Source organism: Diadema antillarum, unplaced genomic scaffold (assembly GCF_040938485.1).
Source record: "Diadema antillarum isolate AM-2024a unplaced genomic scaffold, OU_Dant_1.0 seq00001441_RagTag, whole genome shotgun sequence".
In the NCBI taxonomy this organism is placed as follows: Eukaryota; Metazoa; Echinodermata; class Echinoidea; order Diadematoida; family Diadematidae; genus Diadema; species Diadema antillarum.
This window is the reverse complement of record NW_027272190.1, coordinates 6,207-32,175: the sequence shown is the minus strand read 5'-3', so window position 1 is coordinate 32,175 and position 25,969 is coordinate 6,207. Positions and strand designations below refer to the sequence as shown.

The 25,969-nt window shown below is 43.1% G+C and overlaps 1 protein-coding gene across 1 annotated transcript; it reads right to left on the bottom strand.

Annotated features, from left to right (window-relative positions):
• Window positions 1-3,089: 3,089 nt before the first annotated feature.
• LOC139709535 (uncharacterized) lies at window positions 3,090-25,359 on the bottom strand. The gene is made up of 12 exons (XM_071621493.1): window positions 25,275-25,359; window positions 24,583-24,821; window positions 17,205-17,345; window positions 15,225-15,372; window positions 14,343-14,506; window positions 12,937-13,158; window positions 12,324-12,556; window positions 11,492-11,554; window positions 10,233-10,378; window positions 5,757-9,643; window positions 4,892-5,020; window positions 3,090-4,045 (listed from the first exon to the last, which is right to left on the bottom strand). Exons 1-12 carry the CDS (start codon window positions 25,357-25,359, stop codon window positions 3,785-3,787), a joined length of 5,718 nt encoding a protein of 1,905 aa, XP_071477594.1. The 3' UTR covers window positions 3,090-3,784.
• Window positions 25,360-25,969: the final 610 nt, after the last annotated feature.

Here is a 25,969-nt window from a genome sequence, read left to right as displayed (position 1 = left end):
AAAGTCAACTGAACGGAAGTCAAAGAATCAAACAGCTCAAAAAATGCTCAGGTAACTAACACTATTGACACCATGATCAACCTCCTTGAACACAATGTGAATGACAATTTAACATGGTCATAGTGAGAGAGTTAATAGAAACTTCAAAACGTTCTCAACAAAACAGAACAAACGGTGGCAAGTCACTGAAGATCGAGAAACCAACCGGCCTCAAATTTTCTTGTCTCACACCACAGTTTGATCTCCATTATTATTACAAAAAAATAAATAAAAAGGGAAAATATGAAAAACTCATGTTTGAACTCCCGTTTAGATTACTGGACAGTGATTATTGCAGTATCGTGCACACAATCCTACCAGCAGTGGAAGGCTAGCTCAATAGATCCTGGCTGTGATTAGTAATTTCATTTATAATTGCACCCTTGGCCCACCTCCTTGCCACCACCCCCCCCCCCCCCCCCTTCCCAACAACACAAACACATGCATACACAAGATACATCCTTTCATTAAGACGAAAAATTAGTTTGACAGTTCCTAGTTACTGTCCAATCACAGGGATGCAGTCTTTTGCATATCAAACTCAGAGAGATTTCATATGAGAGATTTCATAGTTATTCAGGAGTTACTTGATGTGCCTTACATGTGCATATGCCAATAGGGAAAAATTATTCCCCAATCACAGAGATTCTAATATTCTCCAGTCAGGTCATTAAAAAGAATATATTTCATTTTTCAGCGAGCCTCCTGCAGATTCATATTCAGAGACATCTGGCAGCTCTGAAATCATAGTTCACCTAATCAACCACAGTTCCCAAATACGAAGTGAAAAATTATGACTTTCCAAGAAGAGGTTAATTACATCCTTTACGAGAACTGGAGTGCACCCCTAAAAAGGCACCTCTTCTGCAAAGACTACATTAAAGGGGAATCTTGTTATAATGAGCTGCGCGGGACCACTCGAATTTCCTATTTATATTTGGAAACTTGTTATATCAGGGATAAAAACTTAAGAATATAAAATAACCTCAGTATATCTGGTACCTTGGTACATGTATAGCTGACCGCATTATAAAAAGTTTCCAAGGTATAAGGAGTTGTATGAGCAAAAAAAAAAAAAGAGGTGCTTTTCTGAATTAAAGAAAAAAAAAACAGTTAAAAGGGTGTAGTGAAAATTGGAGGTACAGGACAGAGTTTTCACATGTTCCACAGAAAACTTACTGATACACATATACCATGTACATTACCTCTACAGGGGGAGTTGGATACTGTCTAATGGACATGAATGATACAATATCAAGAAATCTTGCATTATCCTTTTCTCCAATTCGCATTCAATAGAAGGGAACTTTACAAGATGAGATACTTAATTTTTTTTTAATGTTTAGAGTCCCTCATTCAAGATATAACTCATGACTACAAATATCGCGATACAGCTACTTCACACCTAGTTGAGAGCTGTTTTGCTTCCAGTTCACTACTTTTAGCCGTGATAATACGCACCAGATTTATTTACAGTCTCAAGTCTTTGAAAACTCTGCCAGGAGCACATTGTTATTTTTACTGTTTTTTGTTTGTTGTTTCTTTCTTCTTTTTTTCATTAACATCCTTGAGGCAATGACATTAAATAGTATCACATTTTGGCATACATAATATTGCTGCATATACAAACTGAAATAAAAAACAAACAGAAACTGCTTTCATACACTCCGACATACACTCCGACACGTCTCATCTAATTAATAAATCTGCATTGTACAAGAATCTCTGCCAATTCAGGCAACTAAAACTGACAGAGATATTTTCCCATTATTCCAGTAAATGCACTTGTGTGGCGTAAAACCAAGACGAGTTGCCAAGTGCTCAGCATAAATGTATCTTGAATTCCATCTCCCTCAAATAAATACACACTTCCTAAATATTCACTCAGACACAATCATTTCTTCTCTGCACATTCTGCCTGGGAAGAAAATTTAATCTAAATTACTTTTGTCACAGACAGAGAGAACTGTGATAAACCTAGCCAATAGCAATACTCTTATAACATGTTCCGACTTTTCATGTGACCTCAGCACTGCTTGCACATATATAATATAATCACCACTTCTTTAATTAAAATCATATAATCACCACTTCTTTAATCAAAATCAAAATTAACAATCTATGAGAAGTAATCTACAGTACCTACTACATAATGGCAAATAGAGCACATTTCGCAACAGCGATCTTCCAAACTCCAACCCCGATTTTCCTTCGTCGCACAACTAACTACACATGAGGAACCTCGACTCCTCCCTCTTTTGGCATGCCATCGTAACAGCTTCACAACTCAGCACAACAACGTCCTACACGTCCAATAAATACTCCAATTCTGGGAATTTCACTTTTTTTGAAGTTCCATCATATAAAGTTTCCACGCGGGAATATTTACATCGAGAGGTCTCACGGACGCCCGACTATCGCTTTGAGTCACGAGGCAACGTGTGCCAGCCATGATGACGCCATGCTCCCACAATGCTGCAGGGACAATATCGTAACAACCTAATAAATACTTCAGCATACTAACATCAATCAGCATCGAGCCGCTAAGTAGATATCATTTTTTTCCATCTCCGTTCCACTGCACTCCTGATATCTACAAGACTTCAGCACACGTAGGTGCATGGACACTTCTGAGCCAATGTGCACCAGACACCTCTCCTCTAAAAGCTACCAAATTTTGTTTGAATAGATCCAATCAAGTGATCAGCATGTACTACACTTTGTGTGAAACACACGCAACTTTTAAAAAATGGCATAGAATGCCATTTACTTTCTGTACACCGCTTTTTCATTTGCAAGGCCTACATCAAAACTCCACTAACCTAACCTAAATTATCGAACGACAGAGTCGTATAATGGCAAAGAGCTCAAAAGAAGGAAAGCCCACATGTTCAAACCATATGCTATGTACTGCTGTATTAGATGAAGATGGACCACCCGCGCATCTGTGAAGGATCATATACATGTACATAAGCTTTTCTTTTGGATGAATGAGGTCAAATTCATGCTGAGTTTTGAAACGGGCAGTCACTACACATGAACTGTACAGAATATCAACTGGCTAAAGGCTACACACATGCCTTTTTTTCAGGATGCTTGAATGGAAGCAATCTGTGGAATCAAGAAACAGAGCACATGACTTCATTCCTCCATATATCGCAAAATGTTTCTTTAGTGCTACATGAGTTCATTACACCCATGGCAAGCAGTAACTTGACAAATCAAGGAGGACGGACACATGCTTCTTTTGTTATTGTTTTTTGGGGGGTTTCAGGCTGCATCAGAAGCAGCACTTCATTATGTCTAGAAGTGTACCATATCTTCTTATTCCTCAGCAATGACATGGCATAGTATCTAGTGCCATGTGGATTAATAGCAGCAACAATCTACAGTAGTAGCGGACGGCCCTCCCACTTTGCTGCTTGCATTTTTTTTGTGGCCCTTTATCTAAAAGTCTATGCTCAGTAGCCTTGTTGTACACGTTCTACAAAGGGTTGGGACGCTAAAAATATGTGATGGATATTTGGGAGCTTTCATTAGTTATTCCCATTCTCATTTCCTGCATAACTTTGGGGAAGGGGGTCAGTTGTCCAGGGAAGTCACAGTCCTAAGACCTCAAGCCTCGTCCACAGATGCAGCAAATGACATACTTCGGGATTCCTGTGGCGTTCTCCGATCAGCGAGGCAGCAGAAATTTGGCGTGGATGCACAAAAACAGCTGGGTATTCTTCTGGTCCTTGTTTCGCTACGACTTCAGCCCAAGGCTCCGGCTCTTTTCGATCAGCTTGGAGGCGCTCGCCGGCTCCTTGCTCCCCTTGGTCGCCCCTTTGCTCGACGACTTGAAGATGGACTTTCCAGACGAGCCCCCGCCGGGTTTCCCCGACGATGACTTGTGCCCGTCCTGCCCACCGGGCTTCTTGTTCCTATACTGGCACTTTTTGACGTAGCCGTCGATCAGACGTCGGATCTTGACCGGGTTGATCTCTCCCGTCTTGCTGTGGCAAATCTATCATCCATGCAACATTAATACAAAAAAAATGCTGATGAAAGACTCTAGAACATGAACTAGACGTTTGTGTTCGAAAAGCCTACTGAGACAATTTGGGTGCTAGACAGCAGATATCATATATCAAGACATTTACAGAACTCCAGTTATGAGAAGCCACATTTTTGTAGTTTTAAGCTGCAAGTTGATTATCCTTTGCAGCACAAACTGTTAGCGTCATCTTACACGATAGAGTAAAATATCGCCTTTCATTTTTTGCAAGCCACAAAGATTACTTATGCAGCAAAAGGACCCCAGGACTTAGTGGGAGTTAGCATTATCACCTCAGTAAAGGAGGTTAATATGTTTTTGCAGGCATTGGTTTGTTTGTCTGTCTGCAAAATAACTAAAAAAGTTGGGAACAGATTTGGATTAACTTTACAGGAAAAGTTGATAATGGCATAAGGAACTAATACAGATCACCGTCTGGATCTGGGATTTTTTTTTTTTTTTTTAATTTATGAAGTGCTAAGAAACGAGGGAATTCAAGCTGTGAGTATTTCAAGTGCACACACATGCACTGAGTGTGCACTCTAGGCAAAGCACGAAGATAAGGTAGAGACACTAGAAAGGATTTTATCACTGGGAAACGAGGTCATTTTCAGCATATTGTGTGTGTATATGGGTGGAAATGAGCTGCTTGGTGGAGGTCTGCACTCTCCCGAGTGTTTTCTAGTCTACATCATACCACTTACTGTGAGTTCTCATTTCTACCACTGCTACTGCTGGAGGAAGATGTTGGTTCTGACCTTGGGGGTATGAGGGGTGGGGGGGGGGAGGAGATAAGAGAGAAGGTTTCTGGCATACCTGATTAACAGACTTTCTGAGGATCTCCTTGTAGTCTTCCTTGTTGATCTCCCGTCGCTGGTAATGAGGTTTGATGGCAAGCTTGACCTCCTCCACAACCCTCTCCTGGTGGTACAGCTTCTTCAGATACTGCAAAGGCAAGAAGAAAAACACAATTCAGCAGGAATTATTAACACAACGAGGACAGGCTATACCATGCATTTCCAAAAGACATCTGCCCAAGCATACTGTAAAACCAGCCATTCTCGCATGCACAGATCTTTTATGAATGTCGCAAGGGGCCAAGATTTGTGAAAGTAAAATGCACATGAAACTGTTTGTCTAGACGATGCATTAAATGCCAGTGGCAATGGGAACGAGTTTCATGCTGTAAAAAAGGCCATCGGCTCCAATTCGCAAAATTTTCATGCTACGAATGTTTCTGGTTTTACATTACTCGAGACCAGTCTTTAACTTCACTTTACAAAGTCCCTGGCACACATGAGGTTGAGTGTATTCTTGTGTTAAGTGGCAGACTGGCTGGAATGCCAACCCCCACCCCCCCCCCCCCCCCCCCCCCCCCAGTAAAGTGAGTACACTAAACTGCCAATACTTGTAGTCTATTCTGTTAAAACTTCTTTTAGCAGAGGACATTGCAAATGAATGCAGTTTCCACGCAAATTGGACTTCAATGTACCACAAATTTTTTTTTTTTAAATCAAAATAACATTCAATGCATTTAAGTCCTGTCACGACAGTAATACTTCTAGTAGATAAGTGACTTAAGTGAAACTGGACAAACAGGACGATATTATCTCTATGTATAATATGCATAGAGTTCATGTCCTCCAGGTTTTAAGGTGGAAGCATCTCATTAGTCCCTTACCCTATCTCTGCTGTTCTTGTTGTAAAGATCAACGGCTGACATCTCAATGTCTTCCTCCTTCACGTCTCCGATGTTGTCGTCCGCCATCATCGGCTCCACTCCATAGTTCTTGTCGGAACCCATGGAGCTCACCGACATGCTGGAATCAATGTGCTTGGTGGGGATGCCCAGCGAGCCTGTCGACATGGCAGGGGAGAGGGTTGGTGAGAGGGGGGCATCTGGCGGCTCGGTGGGCGTGGCTATCTTGGGCTTGGCGACGGGCACCGAGGCCAGCTGGTTGAGGATCTTCGTGATCTGCTGGCTGGCCTGCGAGGCGAGCATCAGGCGGTCCTCGTTGGTCATCGCCGACGACCCCGACGGGATGGTGGACATGTCTGAGCTGGAGACGTCCGTGGTGGAGGTCGGGTTCGGGGGGATCTCTGGCGGTGGGCTTGGCACCCGCTTGGGGGCGACGTCTCCCGAGGAAGAGGAGGCGGCATTGTCGTGGTCGTGGAAAGCCTCAGACTGGATAGGGGATGGGGACTTGATGACAGGTGGAGGGGATGCTGTTGGGTTGAATGGGTCGTACATGTCGGTCTCTGCTTCAAGGTGACTGCTGTCTGCGACCACCACATCGGCTGGCGACTTTGCCGCCTTTGGGGCTTGTTGCGGAGACTCACTCACTGTCCTGGACAGATCGCCATCGCTGACGATCATGTCCTTGTAGAGATCTGGACTGTGAGACACCAGGCTGTGAGTTGTCGAGGGAGCTGGAAGCATGTCTTCCTCGTCATTAAACTTGAGCGGACTGGGAGGTTTGAGAATCGACAGAGCTTCAGCGGCTTGAGTTGGGGGCTCAGCCGTGGGAGCCACTTTCACTTTTTTCGTTGTCACAGTGATTTCTTCCACGTCAAAGGACAGCGGCCGCTTGGCTGCAACTTTCTTTTTCTTGCCTTTTGTCAATTTCTTTTCTTTTCCTGCTTTGGTTTTCTTGGTCTTCTTCTCTGCCTTCCCTTCGACTGCAGCTTTGTCTTTCTTGACCTTCTCTTTCTTGGTCTTGACCTTCTCTGCTTTGGTGATCACTGGCTTCTCAGTGGCCTTCTTGACCTCCTTGACCTTAACGGGAACGGGCAATTCTACCTTCCTCAATCCCGATGCATTGACTGTCACCTTTCCTTTATCTGCTTTTACAACAACATCTTCAACGACAGCTGGCTTGGGCTCCTCAGGCTTCTTTTTCATTTTCACCTTGTCCTTGGCTTTGAACTTTTCTTTCGGTTTCTCGATTTGATGTACCACCCTATCCTCCTCCCGGTCGCTATTCTTGTGATGGGATTTATCTCGCTTTTCCTTTCTTCGGTCCTTTGCTGGCAAGCGCTCGCTGTCATCACTGCGTTCCATTCTTCTGCTGCGATCACGGTCGTGGCTCGCAGACCGATGCCGGCTGCGATGGTGGTCGGTGTCCCTGCTGCGACTGCGATCTCCCTCTCTATCGCGATTCCGCTTGTGACTCTTGTCTCTGCTGCGCTCCCTGGCCCTGTCGCGACTCCGCTCCCGCTCACGACTGCGTTCCCTCTCTCTGCTCTTGTGATCTTTGTCCCTGCGACTGCTGCGGTCCTTGTCGCGACTCCTCTCTCTGTCCCGATGCCTGCTTCGTTCCTTGTCCTTGTCATGACTGTGCCTTTCCTTCTCTTTCTCGCGATGCTTTTTGTCTTTCTCGGCAGCCGCTTCATGCTCCCTCCCATTTTTATCACGGGCGGAATTTTCGTGCACATGCCCTTTATTGTGACTTTTGTCCTTGCTAGACCTACTATCACGTTCCTTCTGTGGTTTGTCAGCATCTTTCCTCTTTGAATGCTCTTTCCGCACAACCTCTGTTTCCACAGCAATCTTCTTCTCGCTAGACTTCCTCGCAGTCTCTTTCTCCCGACTCCTCTCGAGCTCCTTTCTGGCTTGCCGCTGCACCTCGAATCTGGCGCCCAAGACGTGCTGTTCACTGCCGTTTTTCCTGCGGTCGTAGATCGGGGAGCGGTCGCGCATATGGAGCTCCCACTGCCTACTATACTCTCCGCCCATCGTCCTCCAAGCCTCGTAATAAGCAAACTGATCATACGCGTACTGATCCCACGCCCCCACTCGTTCCACCCTCCGCTCATCCCTCCTGCGGTTGTACTCATCCCAGTACTCCTCATGGTAGCGGCGTAGCTCCTCCGCGGTGTACGGTGTGTCCCTCTTCACCTGTATCACCTGCCTCAAGTCACCGTAACCTTCCCTGCTCCCTTCCCGTCGCCCGACCCCTTCATCCGCTCTCTTTGGCAATCGTGAGAGGTCAGCTGGCAGTTGTGGATGCAGTGATATAGACTTCCTTGGATCTACAACGACATTCCGCTTGTCACGGTTTCGCTTTGACTTAGGTTTCCTTTTACGCTTTCCCCGCCCTTTCTTTCCCTTTTTCGATTCATCGTCAGTTTTTACTTCCCCTTCCTCTGCAGATGACGCACCGTGCTTGGTCTCAGAGTCTTTGGTTCTATTCCCTTCTTTCACAGGGTGTTCCGCTACATCACCCTCAGATTTTATCTTGTTCCTGTCTGGTGGTTCCATTCTCACAACAACGCTACGTCCATCAACACCTTCTATAATCATGCCCTCCTCAGCATCTGAAAAAGTGTCGTTCTTATGCCCGCCCTCTTCTTTGGGGAGGGTGTGGCTATTAGGATCCTCTTCCTCAGGGACAATATCCTCATCTGAAATGTCCTCACACTCCAAGTCACTGATACCGATCTTTGGTTTGACCACCTTGCCACCTCCTCTCTTATCACCTTCCAGGGCTTCCACTGCTTGCTCTTCACTTTCTTCGCGATTTGAAGCCTCCTCCTCATCCTCCTCTCCTTCCTCCACTTCAACCTCCTCTTCTGCTGCCTCCTCTCCTTCTTTGTGCGCTACCTCCTGCTGCAAACTCTCACCAACCTCCTCCTGCTCTTTCTCCTCCTCCTCCTCCTCCTCCTCCTCCTCCTCTACCTCTACCACCTCCTCCTCCTCTTCTACCTCTTCCACCTCTTCCTCCTCTTCAACTTCTGCTTCCTGGGCCTCTGAAGGCTCACGCTCATGGGAGTCCTCTGCCACATCTTCCACTTCCTGCCCCTCAACATAATTTTCCTGTTCTCCACCTTCTTGCTCTTCTTCTTCTTCCTCCACCTCAAAATGATGTCTTGAGTCATCTTCCTCAATCACTTCTACGATCTCTTCTTCCTCTTCCTGCTCTTCCTGCTCGTTCTCCTCATTAACATCTCTATCTTCACTTTCCTCCACTTCATAAACCTCCTCATCTTGTTCGTGATTCGCTGGTGTTTCCTCCTCCTCTACAATTTGCAGATCGTGATCCTCTACTGCAGCACCTTCTTCCTCCTGTTCTTCCTCCACTTCCTCCTCCTCCTCCTCAACATCTTCCTCCTCTTCCTCTTCTGCCTGATGATCATCATCTTCATCTCCATCACCATCATCTCCACCACCATCATTACCACCTTCGTCCCCCTCTTCCTCATCACCATTATCATCTCCATTATTGTTGTTGTTCATGTTGCCAGCATCATCCTGGCTCCCATTGTCCTGCTCGTTCTCCTCCTCCCCTGCATCTCCTTCCAGGTCGTCCTCATCTCCATGGTAACCATCATCACCACCACTCTCCTGGTAATTGCCGTCGCTTCTATCATCCCCATCACACCTCCTTATTCCCTCTTTGCATCCTGGCACAGCAGTGGCGACAGCTCTGCTGGATGGAATGTGTGAGAGTCGGTCAGTATGTTCCTTTCTTGAGTCACCACTGGCAGACTTGCGAGGCGAAGTCCTGTCCATGCTGCGCTGCCGGCTCTGGGAGTCGCGACGAACTGGTTTTGATGTTGACGTCTCATCTAAAAAAAAATACAAGAACACGGACCAAAACACAATAGTGATCTAATGTGCAGTCAAAGAGTATCATTACCACACAACTATATAATGTACATCTCGCACAATCATCAAACAAACAAAACTGCACCAAAAATGCGAGGAAAGAATAAATTATCAACAGCATCTAGAAGTTATGGTATATGATCTGTCAAAAGTGTAACATTGTTATATGATAATGGATAATGCAGTAAACTTGAATGAGCCTACAGACAAATCAAATCAATTGAGTTTAACATTACTACACAAACATGCCCATCTACATATAATATGTATGTAGAAAGCTACGCAACGAACAAAGTTTTTCAAATCATCAATAGCTCTGTTACATAGGTCTAGAGCAATTACCCCCTGGGCAATTACCCCAGACCCTTCCCCTGACCCTAACCCTAAGACTGAACCTAATCCTAGCCCTAACCCAAACTCTAACCCTTAACCTAAACCTAACCCTAATCTTTACTCTAACCTTATCACTAACAAGTATTTAGTCAGGGGCAATTGTCCTATGGTAGGGGGGGGGGGGGGGGGGGAGGGAGAGCAACAATTTCTACCAACCTCCTTTCTTCTTGGTTGAGAGGGTGCCATCTTGATGGATGGTGATGTCCTTGCTCCTCATGTGTAGCATGTCTTGGTCGGCCAGAATGCTGCTCAGGAGGTCAAGGGGACCACCGCTTGTAGAGGTGGAGGGGGCACTCGGCCTCCTGGAGAAATGACGAGTTCATTAATCCGAAAATGAAAAGAGGTTCATTAATACGGAAATGGAAAGGGGTTCAATTCAATTTTCAATACATATTGTAAAACCAGAAATATTTGTGGCATGAAACTTGCGCGAATTGGAGCCAACTGCCTGCTTTGCTACATGAAACTATAAAAAAATACAATGAAAAATTGATGTTTAAATAAGCAAACCACTATGTAATTCCATTAACAAAGTAAATTTTGTTGATATGAAAATTAAATAAGGTTCTTTAGTTAGAAAAAATTAAAGGTTACCAACTGTAATTGCTTAGATTCATTATTCCAAATGTTTGTTATACCAAAAATACGCTAAGCTTTTTCAATCATAAGATGAAACAAGTTTTGAAAATCCTAAAATCAAGCAAGCTTCATTTATCAAACAAGAAATAAGGTTCATTAATTTGAAATTCTTCATCTATATATACAAAAAAGACAAGGGTTCACCAGTCTGCAACTGCATAAACTACTTCAAGCAGAGAATACAATAAAGTAATTAAAAAATTGATTTCATTGAAACAAATAAACGTCAACATTGTTTGAACAGCAGGTCTCAAACTAGGATATTATTTATATCTGTGATAATCATCTTTATGGAACGTTTTAGCAGCAAAGGAAAAGGGCATATTCTTGTCCACCCGATTTTCAACGTGCAATCGTATTAAACAAGACGCATTGGCCAATGCATTAATTCCCTTCTGGCTACCGTTGATAATGGTCATGCAATAATACACTGTATTTTGTCTTGTCTGTTGCGCAAGAGCTTGCTGCATTTTCTACAGAACTAATACAGTAATTGCACAAACTCTTGTTACAATTCTCAAGCATGCAAATGTCTTGTTATTTGCTACATACGCAACTGCGTACGTGAAAGACTGTAGCTAGCAACGAACAAGCGCAAGTCATCCTCTAAGACTAGTAGAGGTACAGCACTTTTGTGAAGTTTACACTGAATATAGACCATAATAATTATATTGGATGATATATTGCACTCATCTTCAATGCCCTTACTCATGCAATATTCCCTGGTTTCCCATTCATTGCCATCCAATACAATATAAATATTTGTACTGCCTCACCTTGCCTCTGTTGGGGCACTTTGGGCACCCGGTCCTCTTGTGACAACTGTGTCATCGTAGCCACTGAAAAAAAAAGAGGAGAAGACAAAACATAGACAGAATTCAACAGATGAAGACAGAATGAACAACACACATTGCACAGGAATATATCACACATATCATTCATAAAACATTCTGGAGCTTGCATTCTTATGATACTTGGATATTTAAATACATCATTCTCTGATACCATCACATGCATCTAATTGATATCATGCATTTATTCTCCTCTACAATTGGTAAGCATCGGAAAAACACAAATAATGGGTTTTTTTTCCCATTTATATTTCTCATATTTGTAGCAAATTACAGGTAGTATCCTTTGCGGTAATAAATTAGCGTTGTCAAAAATATTTCAGAAAAAAATAAAATAAAATGCAAATGAACATTAGTAATAGACATCAAAAGGAGCAAAAATTCAATAACTCAAAATAACATCAGAATCTGGTGAGCCTAAAGGTGTCTTCTGGACCCAAACTCAGAATAAACATATTTTGCCTTATTTGTAATTTGAAGCACAAGTGTACATCTTAATTAACCAATCAAGTGAAGCACGATCGGCCTACTCAAGGATAAAGACCACAAACGGTGCATTCTGCAAAGCAAGAGCTTGGGCACTTTTCTGAGTCCGCAAATGCAGAGAGTTGGGACCCTCCTAATGAGGCACAAGACAAATACTGCCCCCTTGTGGTTTGCTCGGGATGAGGTGCAACAGTCAGTAGGTGGAATCTACCACGCATAATACTGTGCCACACACACAAAAAAAGATGAAAGTTGCATGGTGTCAACGTACCTCGGATCGAAGAGGTGATCGTCGCCAGTGAGGGACAGGGAGGCGGCGCCGATCTCGTACCGCTTGAAGAGCAGGCTCTGTTCACCTTTGACCTTCATGTCGGGCATGATGGACCCAACCTTGGGCTTCACCAGGTGTAGCTTGCCGGCGATGCGGCGGCGAATCGTGGTTGCACCCTGCGGCCGAGCCGTTCGAGCCCCGGCTGTGCCTGAACCTCCAGTCGTCCTCCGAACCTGCATCACAAAACAAAACATAAACACAAGACCATTTCTACCTGTGCCAAAGAGGTCATGATTTTGCCGACATTGGTTTGTCTGGTGTGTTTGCAAAATAACTCAAAAGTCCTAGTTTGGCTAACACCTTTGGAGAACCCTTGCAATGTAATCTCAAATGTAATAATCAAAATGACCGTTTTACATTTAACTTTGCATAAATAACATTCCCATAAGTGAAAAATTAAAAACATTATGATGCTCTTTGTTTTGATTATAAATCTCTCAAAAATTCTCTTTTATGGCCTTGCATTTTTCTTATATCCAGGTACTTATTTCCAACAGCCGCCTCATTCGGCTTATTCTATCATGCTTCGATAAGACACAATTTCGCTACTCACTTTACGCTTGCGCCTGACCTTTCGGCGACCCTTCCGCTTGGTACCCGTTTTCCTCTTAGTGCTCTTGCTCTTGCTCTTGGCAGTGGTCTTGCGTTTTGTTCCAGTCTTGCGGCGCTTCGTGGTCTTGCGCCTTCGCGTGGTGGTCTTACGCTTGCGGGTCGTCTTTTTGCGTGGCTTGGTTGTCCGTGGACGTCGCACGGTTGTTGCACTGGAAGTACCAGCCTGAAAGTGGTGACATTTTTAGGAAGGAAAAAAATCAGTCTATTCACTCTTCTGCAGCTTTCATCTTGAATCGAAATGCTGAAGTAGAGCTGATTCAAAAACACAGATAGCATATAAAACATCACCTCCCTATAAAAAGTGGCATTATGTCACTCACAAACATTACTGTCATGGACTTTGTGAATTTATAAAACATTTGGTAAACATATGCACCAACAATATTCTTATTGTGTTAAATATCAAATGTCAGAATGATGTCCTAAGTTACAGATGTGTCATTCATATGGACATGATAAATTCCAAAGTTGTCTATAATACAAAAAATCAATCAACACAGTTTATTGTTAGTTGATATTACAAGATCAGACAAAAGTTGTCGTCAAAATATAGTTTTCATTCTCAGCTTGGGGCCCCATTAATGCGTGGACTTGGCATAAAATATACATAACAGGGCATAATGCACAAGGTTTTGAAGTCCTGTGTTCATATACATCTTTCAGCATTGATCAGTTAAAATATCAAGAAGGGTGCATGTTTACAGAGAGCAATACAAGCTGCATTCATCAGATATCATAATTAAAATAGCTGACACAGAACAAACAGGAGGTGGAAATGTGTGCCCAGTTGGTTGACAAGGTAAGGCAGCTACTTGTTCAAAAACAGAAAACCCATACAATGGAACCTAGCTGTCAAGCAGTCAGATATAACAAAACCCTTTTATAACAAGGTGTTTTCACAAGTTCCAGCCCTTTATCTTTCTTTATTTTTGTAACCTGATATAACAAGATAATTGTCATGGTTTTTGTGTCTTCATTATAAAAGGTTCCCCTGTACCGATCCGAAATCATCGAGATCCGTACACACAGAACATAAGTGAGAGGAAGTGTGTGTCCCAGGGTTGATCCCGTTCGGGGCCTGCTCTGGGCCAACCTCCGATCTCTGTGGGAGGTATCTAGATATCTCTTAGGCCTATTCACGCTGTGCAAACAAGTGAAGCCACCGTGCCGTGCCGCCATTTTACCAGGCACACTCTATGGGGCAATGCACACATTTTCCAGCTGAGACTGTCACAAAGGTCAAATGATGTCATGAACTCTGTACATACACGTATGGGAGATGTGCATGGTAAGATGGCGGTGCAGTGGCTTCAAAGCCATTGGGATATCCAGACCATATTCACTCACCCTCTCCTGCTCCTCAACTTCTCTCTCCGCCCTCGCTCGGATGACCCGGGCCAGCACCCGTTCGGCAATCTGCGTGCGCGCAATGGCCCTCGTGGCGTACTCTCGCATCCTCCTGGAGTGGCGGCGGCGTACAGTCGCGACGTACTCGTCCTCACTACTCTCATCTGTATGTTGAAAGAGTTTAACCCTGATATTACCGCCTGTGAATACACTTGTGCTAACACTTTAGGGCAACAAGAAAGTAGATTTAAATATTGCTACAAAATATCATGATTTAATCAAGACACACTATTTGATTATTGCTTCATTGTTATTTTGTTGTTGATTTTCATTAGTTTTTATGGTCACAGATCTTATTCCAAATTGTTCGTGTATAATGGGATAAAAAAGGCAAATGGGGAACATCAAATATATACAGCATTTTTAAGCAATTGTCTGTTGAATTCAAATGCTTTCAAAAGGATAGGTGGCGAGACACATGAAAAACTAATGTCCATCATGTATAGCCGAAAACATTCATGATAAAAGACCAGCCTTCACAGAGTGGTAATTTGCATATTCATGAGACAGTACCAATTTGCAGGATATGGTGTCCTCTACAAAGAGTTAGCAAATAAAGACTACGAGGCTGCATTCACATTCAATCTAAATACAAGAAAGGCACATTTTAACCCAAACTAAAGAAGTGTAAATCAACTAGAGACAACTTAGAAGCCTCTCCTTTTCCCCATCTCCTATACCCTGCTTTCAAGATTTATGCCACTACAACCCTCCCCTCCCTTCTACACTCCTTTCCCATCTCCCCAAATAGAAATGTTATGACCCTTCATGATTTTTTTTTCTTTTTTTTCTGGGCTGTGTGCATCCCAGCAGCTGTCTCACCATCCTGTTCCCTGGTGATGCAGTTTGGGCAGAACCATTCTTCAATGGGGATCTCATCCAATGGAGGGGTCAGGCACTCACAGTGGTAGCCAGCGTCACACCCGTCGCACAGCAGGAGCCGGTCTTCCCGGTTGCACTCACCACAAACCTAGAAAAGTCCAGTGAACAGATAGACTTAAGTGTCTTTTGTCAGCGAAATGAATGCACAAACAAATGATAAAAACAAAACAACAAATCAAATGCAAGAAAACGAATGTTGAAATTTACATACATCAGCTGTTACTGTTGCTACTCCTCCTCTTACAGCTACTTTAGATACAAACTACTTTTACTCTTCTCCTACAACTATTACTCCTACTACTACTACAACCACCACCATGTTAATACACACGCACAGAAGGAAAATGTACAATAGCCATGCTTAGAGAAGTAAAATATATGTTTGGCGAGTCTACTATTTTGCACATTGGGACTGCCGCACAATTTCGCGAGTGGTTGAATCCATGATCATGGAGGATGGTAAATACAGTTAAACTCGCATAAGTCGATCTTCTCGGGACTGAGCAAAACACATCGACTTAGGCGAGTTTCGACTTGTGCGTTAGTCGAAAAAAAATCGACTTACAGTTACACCACGCGTATACATGTATAATGTACATGAATGTTGTCTTCTCTGGAGCCGAGAGCTGGAGCGGTGTGCCCGATATTGGCCCTTCAGCTAGACACTTTATACACATTGAATATTACCGTTATTCATTTCCAAAATTAAGAGCAAAAATCTGACATTTATTCTAGCATCTTATGGAGCCGATTGTTACCGCTGTTCATTTCCAAAACTGAAGGCAAACATCCGGCTTTTTTTTTTTTTTTTTGGTGGCCCGGCGTGCGTTTTTGGTGACCCCGGTCACATAATGTTATTAAGCATTCTCGAAATCGTAATTCGATTCGCGAAAAGACTCCGCTAAGAAGGCATAGATCGCTACACTCGGCAGGGGCGATACGTCGTCCTTTCACCAGGGGACCGTTTCATGAAACTTTTTGTCAGTGATTTACACTGACAACTGTTAAAAGCTACTGAAATCCTTGCATCTGATTGGCTGATAGCAAATTTGTCGGTGAAAACCTCCGACGAACTCGTTGATGAAACGCCCCCCCCAGGTCTGTGTAACGGAAACCCAAATCTCGCGTGAGTTCTTGCGTTACCTATCGTTAATGTCAACGAAACATCGTTAATTTGCGCTTGGGATCGTTACTCATCGTTACTACAAACGTTAATTTTCCCGATCGTTAGTTTGCATTATAATAATGATTCAGGTGAAACCGCTTGCGTTAATAAAACGTTAATGTTTATTAACGCAAAGTTTCTTTTGGTATATACTGTATGTAAACAAAAACCGGCGTCTCCTGATTTTGACAGTGATTTATTACAGAATAAAATCTTATTCGACTTAGGCACAGTGAATTCAATGGTTTTTCCGTGAAAGTGTTCTTGGAATTTCATCGACTTAGGCGAGTATTCGACTTTAAAAATTCGACTTGTGAGTGAATTAATACACGTAAGTCAATGGGGAAAAATCGGGACTTTTTAAAATCTTCGACTTGCGCGATTATTCGACATATGCGACGTCGACTTAGGCGAGTTTAACTGTAGATGGAAAACCATATGCATGCACGTCGCATTCATATCAGGAACAAATTGAATACTTTGGCATCTTGTACAATTCACAAATAGTACCCGGATCATGAAAACAAAGACCCTGTGAAATAAATAATATTGTCATGCACATGGCAGATGGTCATTAACGTGCTTCCCTGCGCATGGCCGATTGTCATTAACACGCTTCCCTGTGCATGGCAGAATGTTGTTAACCGTATGCACACTCCCACACCCTAACGACAATCTGCCATGCTCAGGGAAGCGCGTTAACGACAATCTGCCATATGCACGATGATATAATATACCACTGCTCCTATTCTTACCTCACAGTAAGTGGGATCATCATCCAGGATCTCGACCTCGTGTGCCTTGACCTTGACCTGCCGGATGACCTCTCCCTGCAGTGAGTGTCTGACCAGAATGAGTGAGAAGACACTCCGGTCAACTGGGCAGGTGGTCACATTCTGTAAAAAAAGAAAATGGAAGATTAAACGAGAACTTACCGTTTGAAGTTTAATATTAATTTTATGAGTAATTGGAGGGTGAGATTACGTCATATATGAGAGATCCCGCTAGTGCGCGCGCCACTCAATATTAGAAGCAAGAATGTGACCACTGATGTAGGAAGATAACGAGAGATTAAGTTACCGTTTGAAATTTGGGGGAGGGTGAGGTGGGACGTAATCTCACCCTCCAATTACTCATAAAATTAATATTAAACTTCAAACGGTAAGTTCTCGTTTAATCTTCCATTTCATATCGTAATTTCGTGAGAGATTACGTCATATATGAGATTTCAAAGCCAGTGGTTACATTCTCGAGGCAACCCCCCCGAAAAGGGGTAGGAAGCATACCTTACAAGAGGTTCCATTGCAAATCTCATTCAGGTTGAATGCTGCAGAGATATTGTGTCTCCAAGAGTTCACAAGTTCAGGCAGTTCAAGACATGTCTGCCCAAATCTTAGGGCTTCACAGTCTATTTTTTGATAATTGTTTCTACAAAGGTTTTCTCAGCAGGACAGGGCTTGTTGTAGTACTTGCGAAAGGTTCTTTCGTTGGCCCAACCGGCTTGCGCAAGTATTTTAGATACTGGGAAATTTCCCTTATTGGCTGCGGAGGTAGACGCTGCCCGAGTAGAGTGCGCCTTGTAGATCTCTGTATCAATACCCGCAGCCTCCAAAACCTCCTTAATCCAGCGAGCGATTGTTTGAGATGATACCCTGTGATACGGTTTCTTGTAGCTAACAAAAAGGTACCGTTCACTAGCTCTGATTCTGCAGGTCCTGCTGATGTATTCCTGCAAGTACCTGACTACACAAAGTCTCCTGTCTGGCGGGTATGCCTGGAGCTTGACACTGTGTGAGTAATTTCCAGGCTTGCTCTGTTTTAGGAGATCATGAAGGTGAAAGGTGACTGCATTATCTCTTAACACCATACCATCCAAGCTTAGATAGTGTAATGATTGAATCCTTTGTGCTGAGATTAATGCAATAATCACACACAATTTAAGCGTCAATTTTTTCAGGTCCAAATGTGCGCTGGGGACCAAGAACGAAGAAAATTGAAAACAAGGTTAACGTCCCACATTTCCATGTATCTAGGCTTGGGTGGGCGTAGCTGAAAGACTCCCTTCATAAACCTCTGGATAAAGGGATGGTTTCCAACTGTAAACATAGTATCTCGAAGAATCACAAATGAAGATAGAGCACTCCGTGCTAAGTTTATGACACTGTAACCTGCCCCTTTATCGAAGAAAATGTCACTCAGGAATTCCAGGATAGCTTGAACATCCGAGTACAAGTAGTTGCTGCATTTTTTGTCACAAAATGCTTTCCATTTGTTTATGTACACTGCATACTGTTTTTTAGTCCCTTTTCTCCAAGAGGAGGCCATTACAGCAGTTATCCGTGCATTCAATCCCGCATCTCTGAAGGGCTTGCACAGAACCTGCAAGCAAGAAGATCAATCTGAGTGTTTAGTGGGTGAGGAGTGTTAGAAACTGGCAATGTTAGTAAGGATTCACTCCTATGAATAACAAGTGGTTCCTCATTCATCATCCTGTTTAGGAGAGGAAACCATGGCTGGCTTGGCCATTTTGGGACTACTAGTATCCCAGTTGCATTATCAGATTTGATTTTTTGAATGCACTTAGCAACTAAGCAGAAAGGAGGAAATGCGTAAAAGTACCACTTTCCCCAATCGAGAGTAAAGGCATCAACAGCCTTGGCATGTGGGTCGGGCAACCATGTGACATAGTTCTCTACCTGCTTGTTAAGTCTGGAGGCAAATAGGTCTATTTCTGGTGTCCCAAAACGTGAAGTTATTTCTTGGAAAACTGTGCGGTCAAGCATCCATTCTGTGCGGTCATTGAAAATTCTAGACATGCGGTCTGCCTCCACATTCGGCTTTCCTGGCAAGTGTGCTGCAGTGACCCAAATTTTACGAGTTTCGCACCACTGCCAAATCTCTCGGGCTGCCCGATCACAGTCAAGGGATTTAATGCCTCCCATGTTGTTAATGTACGCAACAGCAGTACTGTTATCTAGCCGTAACAAAACATGAATGTTTTGTGAATTAGAACAGAAGGACTTGAGTCCCATGCCAGCAGCCAGGGTCTCCAGATAATTAATCTTATTCTCCCTGGCTTTTTGCAGCTCGTCTTCATTCCATCTACCCCCTGTATGGGTGGTATGATCAGATGCCCCCAGCCTTTGCCACTGGCATCCGTGCACAATTCGAGCATAGGTTTAGGGTGTCGTAAGGGTGAGAAAGTAGACTGCACATTGTCTGTCCACCATTGCAGCTCTTGTTTTGCTTCCAAAGATAGGCTCATTTTTCTGTCAAAATGCCCCTTATTCATTTTGAGTGCTTTGATTTTGTCCCTTTCTAAAGCCCTGTAATAGAGCTGTCCATACTGGACTGCGGGAAATGATGCTACCATTTTCCCGATAATTCTAGCCACCTGCCTGATACTGGGGTTTGCCATTTGCATAAGTTCATTGCACAAGGACTGTATTTCCTCTGATTTGTTATCAGGCAGTCGAATTGTCATGGCCTGAGTATTGAGAATGAAACCAAGAAATTGTATTTCTTGAGTGGGGCATAGTACTGATTTTTCTGGGTGTACCAAGAACCCAAGTTGTGCAAGGATGCTAGTGGTTTCAAAAACCGTTTGCAATGTTTGATTCTCACTTTCTCCAATAATGAGTACATCGTCAAGGTATCCAATTACTACATGCCCTTGCTCTCTCAGTAATGTAAATACAGGTTTCAGTAGTTTAGTGAATAACCTTGGCGCCGTGCTCAGGCCATTAGGCAGTACTTTGAATTGCCAAAGTTGATTTTTCCAGGAGAACTTTAAGAACTTCCTGTGTGTTGGGTGCACAGGTACTGTATAGTACGCGTCCCGAAGGTCGACTGAAGCTAAGAAGCTATTTTCTGAAATGAGTTCAATAGCAGTATGGATATTTTCCATCTTAAAATGCTGGTACTGGAGATATTTGTTGAGATCAGACAGGTCTAGGATAACGCGTGTACCCCCGTCTTTTTTAGGCCGTGTAAAAATATTAGACACGAATTCTCCAGTTTCCATCTGGCACGGTTCGATTACTCCCTTGTCATGGAGTTTAGAAATTTCAAGATCAATATCAGCCTCTTCGGCTTTATCACACCGAAAAAGGTAAGGGGGTTTAGTTCTAGATGGTGCACCCATCTCTTTACTGAATTCAAGCCTGTAGCCACTTACAGCATTTAGCACATGTGGGTCTGAAGTAATTTTGCGCCACTTTGGGAGGAATTGCTTCAGTCGACCTCCTACCATAGGTTCTACATTATTATGACATAGCTTTGCATAATCACTAGAATCAGATGTCATGTTTACCTCGTCAGTTGAACTGGAGGTTATCGTGCTCTCTTCATCCCTGAGCCCTGCTTGCTGCCGCAGTGCGGTTGGTGCTGGCTGGGATGTGTGAGGGTGTGGGGAGCCGACGGCTTCCCCCTCCCCTTGGGGCGCTGGCCTAAAAAAGCATGGCTGGTAGCTCCAGTCCACGGTCCTTTTGCACCTGTAGGCCTAGTGACATCACTTGTACTTGCACGAGAAGTAGTCCAGCCCGCGTCGCGGTACTGTTGGGGCAAATTTGAGCTTCCTGATGTAATCTTGCTCCTGCCCTTGCCATATTATGCACTCCTGCCATAGTCATATGGGCTGAAACGCTGCTTTTTGTATTGTCTGCTATGCTCACTCCTGAGGACACCCTCAGTTGCTTTTTGTTCATCTCTTATGTCTTTCATTTGCCTTCCCAGGTCGTCACCAAAAAGGAATTTGGAGACCGGGGTAGAGGGCTTGCAGAGATGCTGGAATTGATAACCAATGTCTGGTTTCATGAATTCCTTACGCAAGGAATTTAGCTCGAAATTCGCACTGCACAGAAGTGCTAGTGCATCTTGTTGCTGTTCAGTGATATCCTGTGCCGACACTGTATGTATGTAGGCATTGATGCCTCTCGTGAGATTCTTTTGGAGTCTCTGAAATTTGAGGTCTCGTGTCTTTGAAAAGGCAGGTAGCCCATTCCAGATTCTTTGGTTGACTTTCGGCACATCCACCAGCTCACAGTTGCTGGGAATGGGGTATTTAGTGATCGTTTCATCTACCACTTTGGGCTCGAGCTGGTGGGTCAGAAGGTAGGCTGTAGACTTAGCAATTTCTGGGTCAATGGGGGGACCAACTTCCTCAGCCACAGCAAATTTGGCTGCAATGTTTGGCACTTTCTCCACTACAGAAGGGGGAACTTCGCCTTCTTCAATATCAAATTTGTCATCACGACTATCCCCTTGACCTGGTTGGATAATCACAGAGTTTTCATCCATATCTCGGCCCAGAAATGGTGCCGCATATTCATCCTCATAATGGCAGTCAGTATCTGCCGAGTCTGAAGGGGAGTATTCAGAACGAGTCCTGATACTCTTTCCATTGCCACCGCCTTCACGGGCTGGTGTCTGCTTTGCCGACTGTGCCTCCACAAATTGAACAACCACAGCTAATTGGCCTTCAAGCTTGCCGAGTCTATCTTCCAAAGTTGAAACTTTAGAGGCCAGTTTGGCAGGTGGTTTCACTGTTTTGTTTGCACCGGTACTACCGCTAGGGTTAGCACTGCTTGTTGTAGTAGTACTATTACTAGTACCTGCCTTGCCGGCTCTAGTAGGCGTTTTACCTTTGGCTGTCGCAGTTTTCTGCTTGCACTCTTGTGCGTGCTGGTCTCCGCGACCCCCGCCGGTGGCTGCCGGGGACGCGACTGCTGTCAGCAGCGGTGGTGCGGCTGCGCCGCCCACGTTTGGAACGTTGGTCGAAGACATAAATTCCGTTGCTGTTCAGCTGAAGAATGATCGTTAAAACCAGAAAAAACCTGGCAAAACCTCCCGTTGAGGTAACTTTCGCTATTACGTCGATCCAACTCGAACGAAAACTTGAATATTCAAGTGCAATTCCGGCGAATTTTCCGAGCACAGAAATTCGCGTGTTAGCAAGATGGCGGCGACTAACGAATTGAGTGGCGCGCGCACTAGCGGGATCTCTCATATATGACGTAATCTCTCACGAAATTACGATATGAAATAAAGCATTTAAAGTTATATCATTGACATATCATGCTGATTTTAAGAAGAATGTTTCCTTCTACAGTGTACTCCCGTTATAACGAACACGGTTATAACAAAATTCTGGTTATAACAAAATAAAAATTCAGGCCCCAAGATTATCCACTCTGTATTTTTATTGTTTATTTGTTCGGTTATAACAAAGTTTCGATATAACGAAAGAAAACCGCTGGTCCCAATGACTTCGTTATAACGGGAGTCCACTGTACTAGTTCTAGCCTCAAGATTTTGTAGACTATGTGTCCTATATTGACGACTTTGTTCATCAGGATCAATCCAATATCCACCATATTTCAGTATTTGATACCTTTCCTCGTTGGTAATGTGAAATCTGTCATATTACTGATCAATACATCCATATCAAGCCATGGATAGATTTGACAGCTACATTTCAGCTGCAATAACATTCAAATCATTCACTTGTTACTACAGGTCACCTAATAATCTTTGCAATCTTCCTTTAAATTTCTTGGTGTTTGCGTCGATAACAAGCTTTCATGGAGGAATCATATTGATAACATATGTAAAATTATATCACGTAACATTGGCGTAATGAATAGATTAAAATATTATCTTCCTTCATCTGCATTATTAACTCTTTATTTTAGTTTGATACTACCTTATTTAAACTACGGGATTCTTGCTTGGGGTAATACATGTCAGATGTTACTTGATAAACTTCTTTTACTGCAAAAGAAAGCGCTTAGAATTGTTTTTAATTTACATACCCGAGAACATACAGATGCTTTGTTTTCTGACCATAAAATATTAAAAGTAAATGATTTGTATGTGTTTCAACTTGGCCAGTTTATGTTTAATTACAACAGTAACTTTTTACCTAAAATATTCCATGATTCATTTCATCGAAATAGTCATGTTCATAACTATCCCACGCGACGATCCGACGAATTTCATCTTCCATTAATGAGAACCGCACATGCCCAAAATACATTTCTTTATACCGGACCCAGACTTTGGAATAATTTAGATAATAGTTTAAAAGATTCCCCCAAATTTGTTACATTTAAATACAAACTCAAAAAATATTTACTTTCTACTTATAATCTTAGATAATTTAAATTGTTTTGATTCATGCTTGAGCCTTCACTTGTCCTGATGTCGCAGCACTTGGCGTGTGCTGTGTGCAGACTTCTCTTCTTTCTTCTCTCCTCTTCCTTTCCTGTCTCTTGTTCTTCGTAGACTTGTATTGTTACCGTCTTTTCTCCTCTCTCGGTACTGTCTCGCGTCTTACAGTCCATACGTGTGGGTAATCGAATGTGTGTACGAACGTGTTGTCCTTGTCATATTTTCCCGGTACACGTGGTTCAGTGAGCAGTGTCCGGGCACTAGCATTGGTATTCTATATTTTTTCCCAACCGGTGTATCTCAAAATAATTACATGTATATTGTTATAGAATAGTATATAATTTACTCATTATTTGTCTAGCGATCCACGTCCGACAAGCTATGCTTTTTAGTGGATCACTATTTTCCATAATCGAATTTATTTTCCGCTCGCCCACGAAGTATTTATACAGTGTTTTCCTAAATATTGTACATGTTATATGTTGTTCTATAATATGTCTCGTATCTTATGCAAACGTTTGAACAATATTTCATCACATGTATACTTTGTACTATGTTTTTTGATTTTCGATGATTGGAAATAAACTATGATTGAATTGAATTGAATTGAATCAAAGTTTCACTGGTGAATAATTTTTCACGAGCAGAGCTCTTGAACTTCTGCTGTATGTGGGGAAAGAGCCTATCAACTTCTGGACAATTTACGAAAAAATCATGTCCTTACTTGGAGATGTTGTGTACACATTTGACAACTGGTTGAACATGTAACGATGACTATGATACTAACAATAAGAACATTAATTTTGTTTTAATCCAATCGCTAACAGCCTACAAATCATTGTGAGCTATATGGAGAGGGAACAGTATCATCCTGGGGCTCTAAACATAACTTTGCTCCATTCACAATCAAGGAAATGGCCTTGGTTTAAGGGCATGTGGTGGCGTCCATCTCTCGTCTCGTACCTTCGACCATTCTTGGATGCACTCCAGGCAAAAGGTGTGGTCGCAGCTCTCTGGCGTGCCCACCTCCTGGTCGTCGAACATGCAGAGGCAGATTGGACACTTCTCGCTCTCCTCTCCGCCAGATGCCCCTGCATCACTCACGTCGTCCCCCGCATCCTCCTCCACCTCCTCTCCATCTTCTTCATCTACTTCCGCAGCATCTTCCTCCTCCTCATCTTCCTCCTCCTCTTCTTCTTCTCCTGTGATGCCATCAAACAATGCATTAATTTTCCATTTCCATTTCAATTTCAATTCATTTTCACAAATCATTCACATGTAACACAAAGCCCTCGTGGGGACATGTATATTGTTTTATATATTACAAAAACTGAACCAGATTGATGCATACACGGGATGTTATGTGAAACCTTGAAAAAGCACAGCTTGTTCAATAAGGTTCCCCCCTCAAAAAAAAAACAAAACAAAACAAAACAAAACAAAACTGCAATACAACCCATGCAAACCATGGATTTAATCAAAAACTTTACAAATTCATAAATTTTGAAAAGACATGCCGATTTTCCTTGAACTTCACTGATGTGCACTATTACTACTTCTGCATTTACCACATCCAGCTATGTGGGGTAAATTCTCCTGAAAATGGCAACAGATAAGACATCTTACACTGATTGAGGGAAGAAAAGAAAACTCACCTTCATCGTCTTCATCTCCTTCCTCCATTTCTTCATCGTCATCTTCTGTGATATACTCTGTTTTTAGAGACAAGAGATAAGCCATAAACTGTTCAAGGTCTGTCTAAATCACAATGGCAGGTCCCCTTTTCTGCGGACTATATTTGTCTTCCCAATTATAGTACAATATCTTTGCAATTGTTCAACTGTAAATATATGTTCAACGCTCAAATGATTGCAAGCAGCCTCTAATGGTTGATTGTAAAAGAACGATCAGGACAAACTCTGCCCCAAATAAGCATACCAGATAGTCAATTCACGGTATTTCTCTTGGCACCAGCTCAAGCTCTACACCACACTGCGCACTATATCCCTACACACAGCTCAAGTACGCTGAACGCGTATAAAAGTCAACTCACACAGGTGTAGGGATCGTCCTTCATTTTTATGTGTTAACCTATGGGACTTTGCCCTTCATAGCGAAACGACTCCGCGAGAAACTGTCATCAACAGTAAAATTTCCTCACTGGGAGCTAAAGTGCCCAGATGCTATATTCCTCTCGTTTTTTACACGTAAATCCCATCTAGGCGTTTGCCAAAGAGGGGAATATGAGAAATTCACCCCTCTTCTCCCTGCTGGCGCGCAATCCCGCACTAAGACAAGGCAGGGTTCGAAATTGGCGATGGTCCGCTGGCCATTGGCCACCCAAAATCAC

Excerpts from the sequence above, each read along its gene's own strand:
- LOC139709535 (XM_071621493.1), bottom strand. The coding sequence starts at position 25,359 with ATGGCTTATCTCTTGTCTCTAAAAACAGAGTATATCACAGAAGATGAC. Across the intron at positions 17,346-24,582 it reads GCATCCAAGAATGGTCGAAG|AATGTGACCACCTGCCCAGT; the intron begins GTACGAGACGAG and ends CTTTTTTTACAG. Across the intron at positions 14,507-15,224 it reads CATCACCAGGGAACAGGATG|ATGAGAGTAGTGAGGACGAG; the intron begins GTGAGACAGCTG and ends TTCAACATACAG.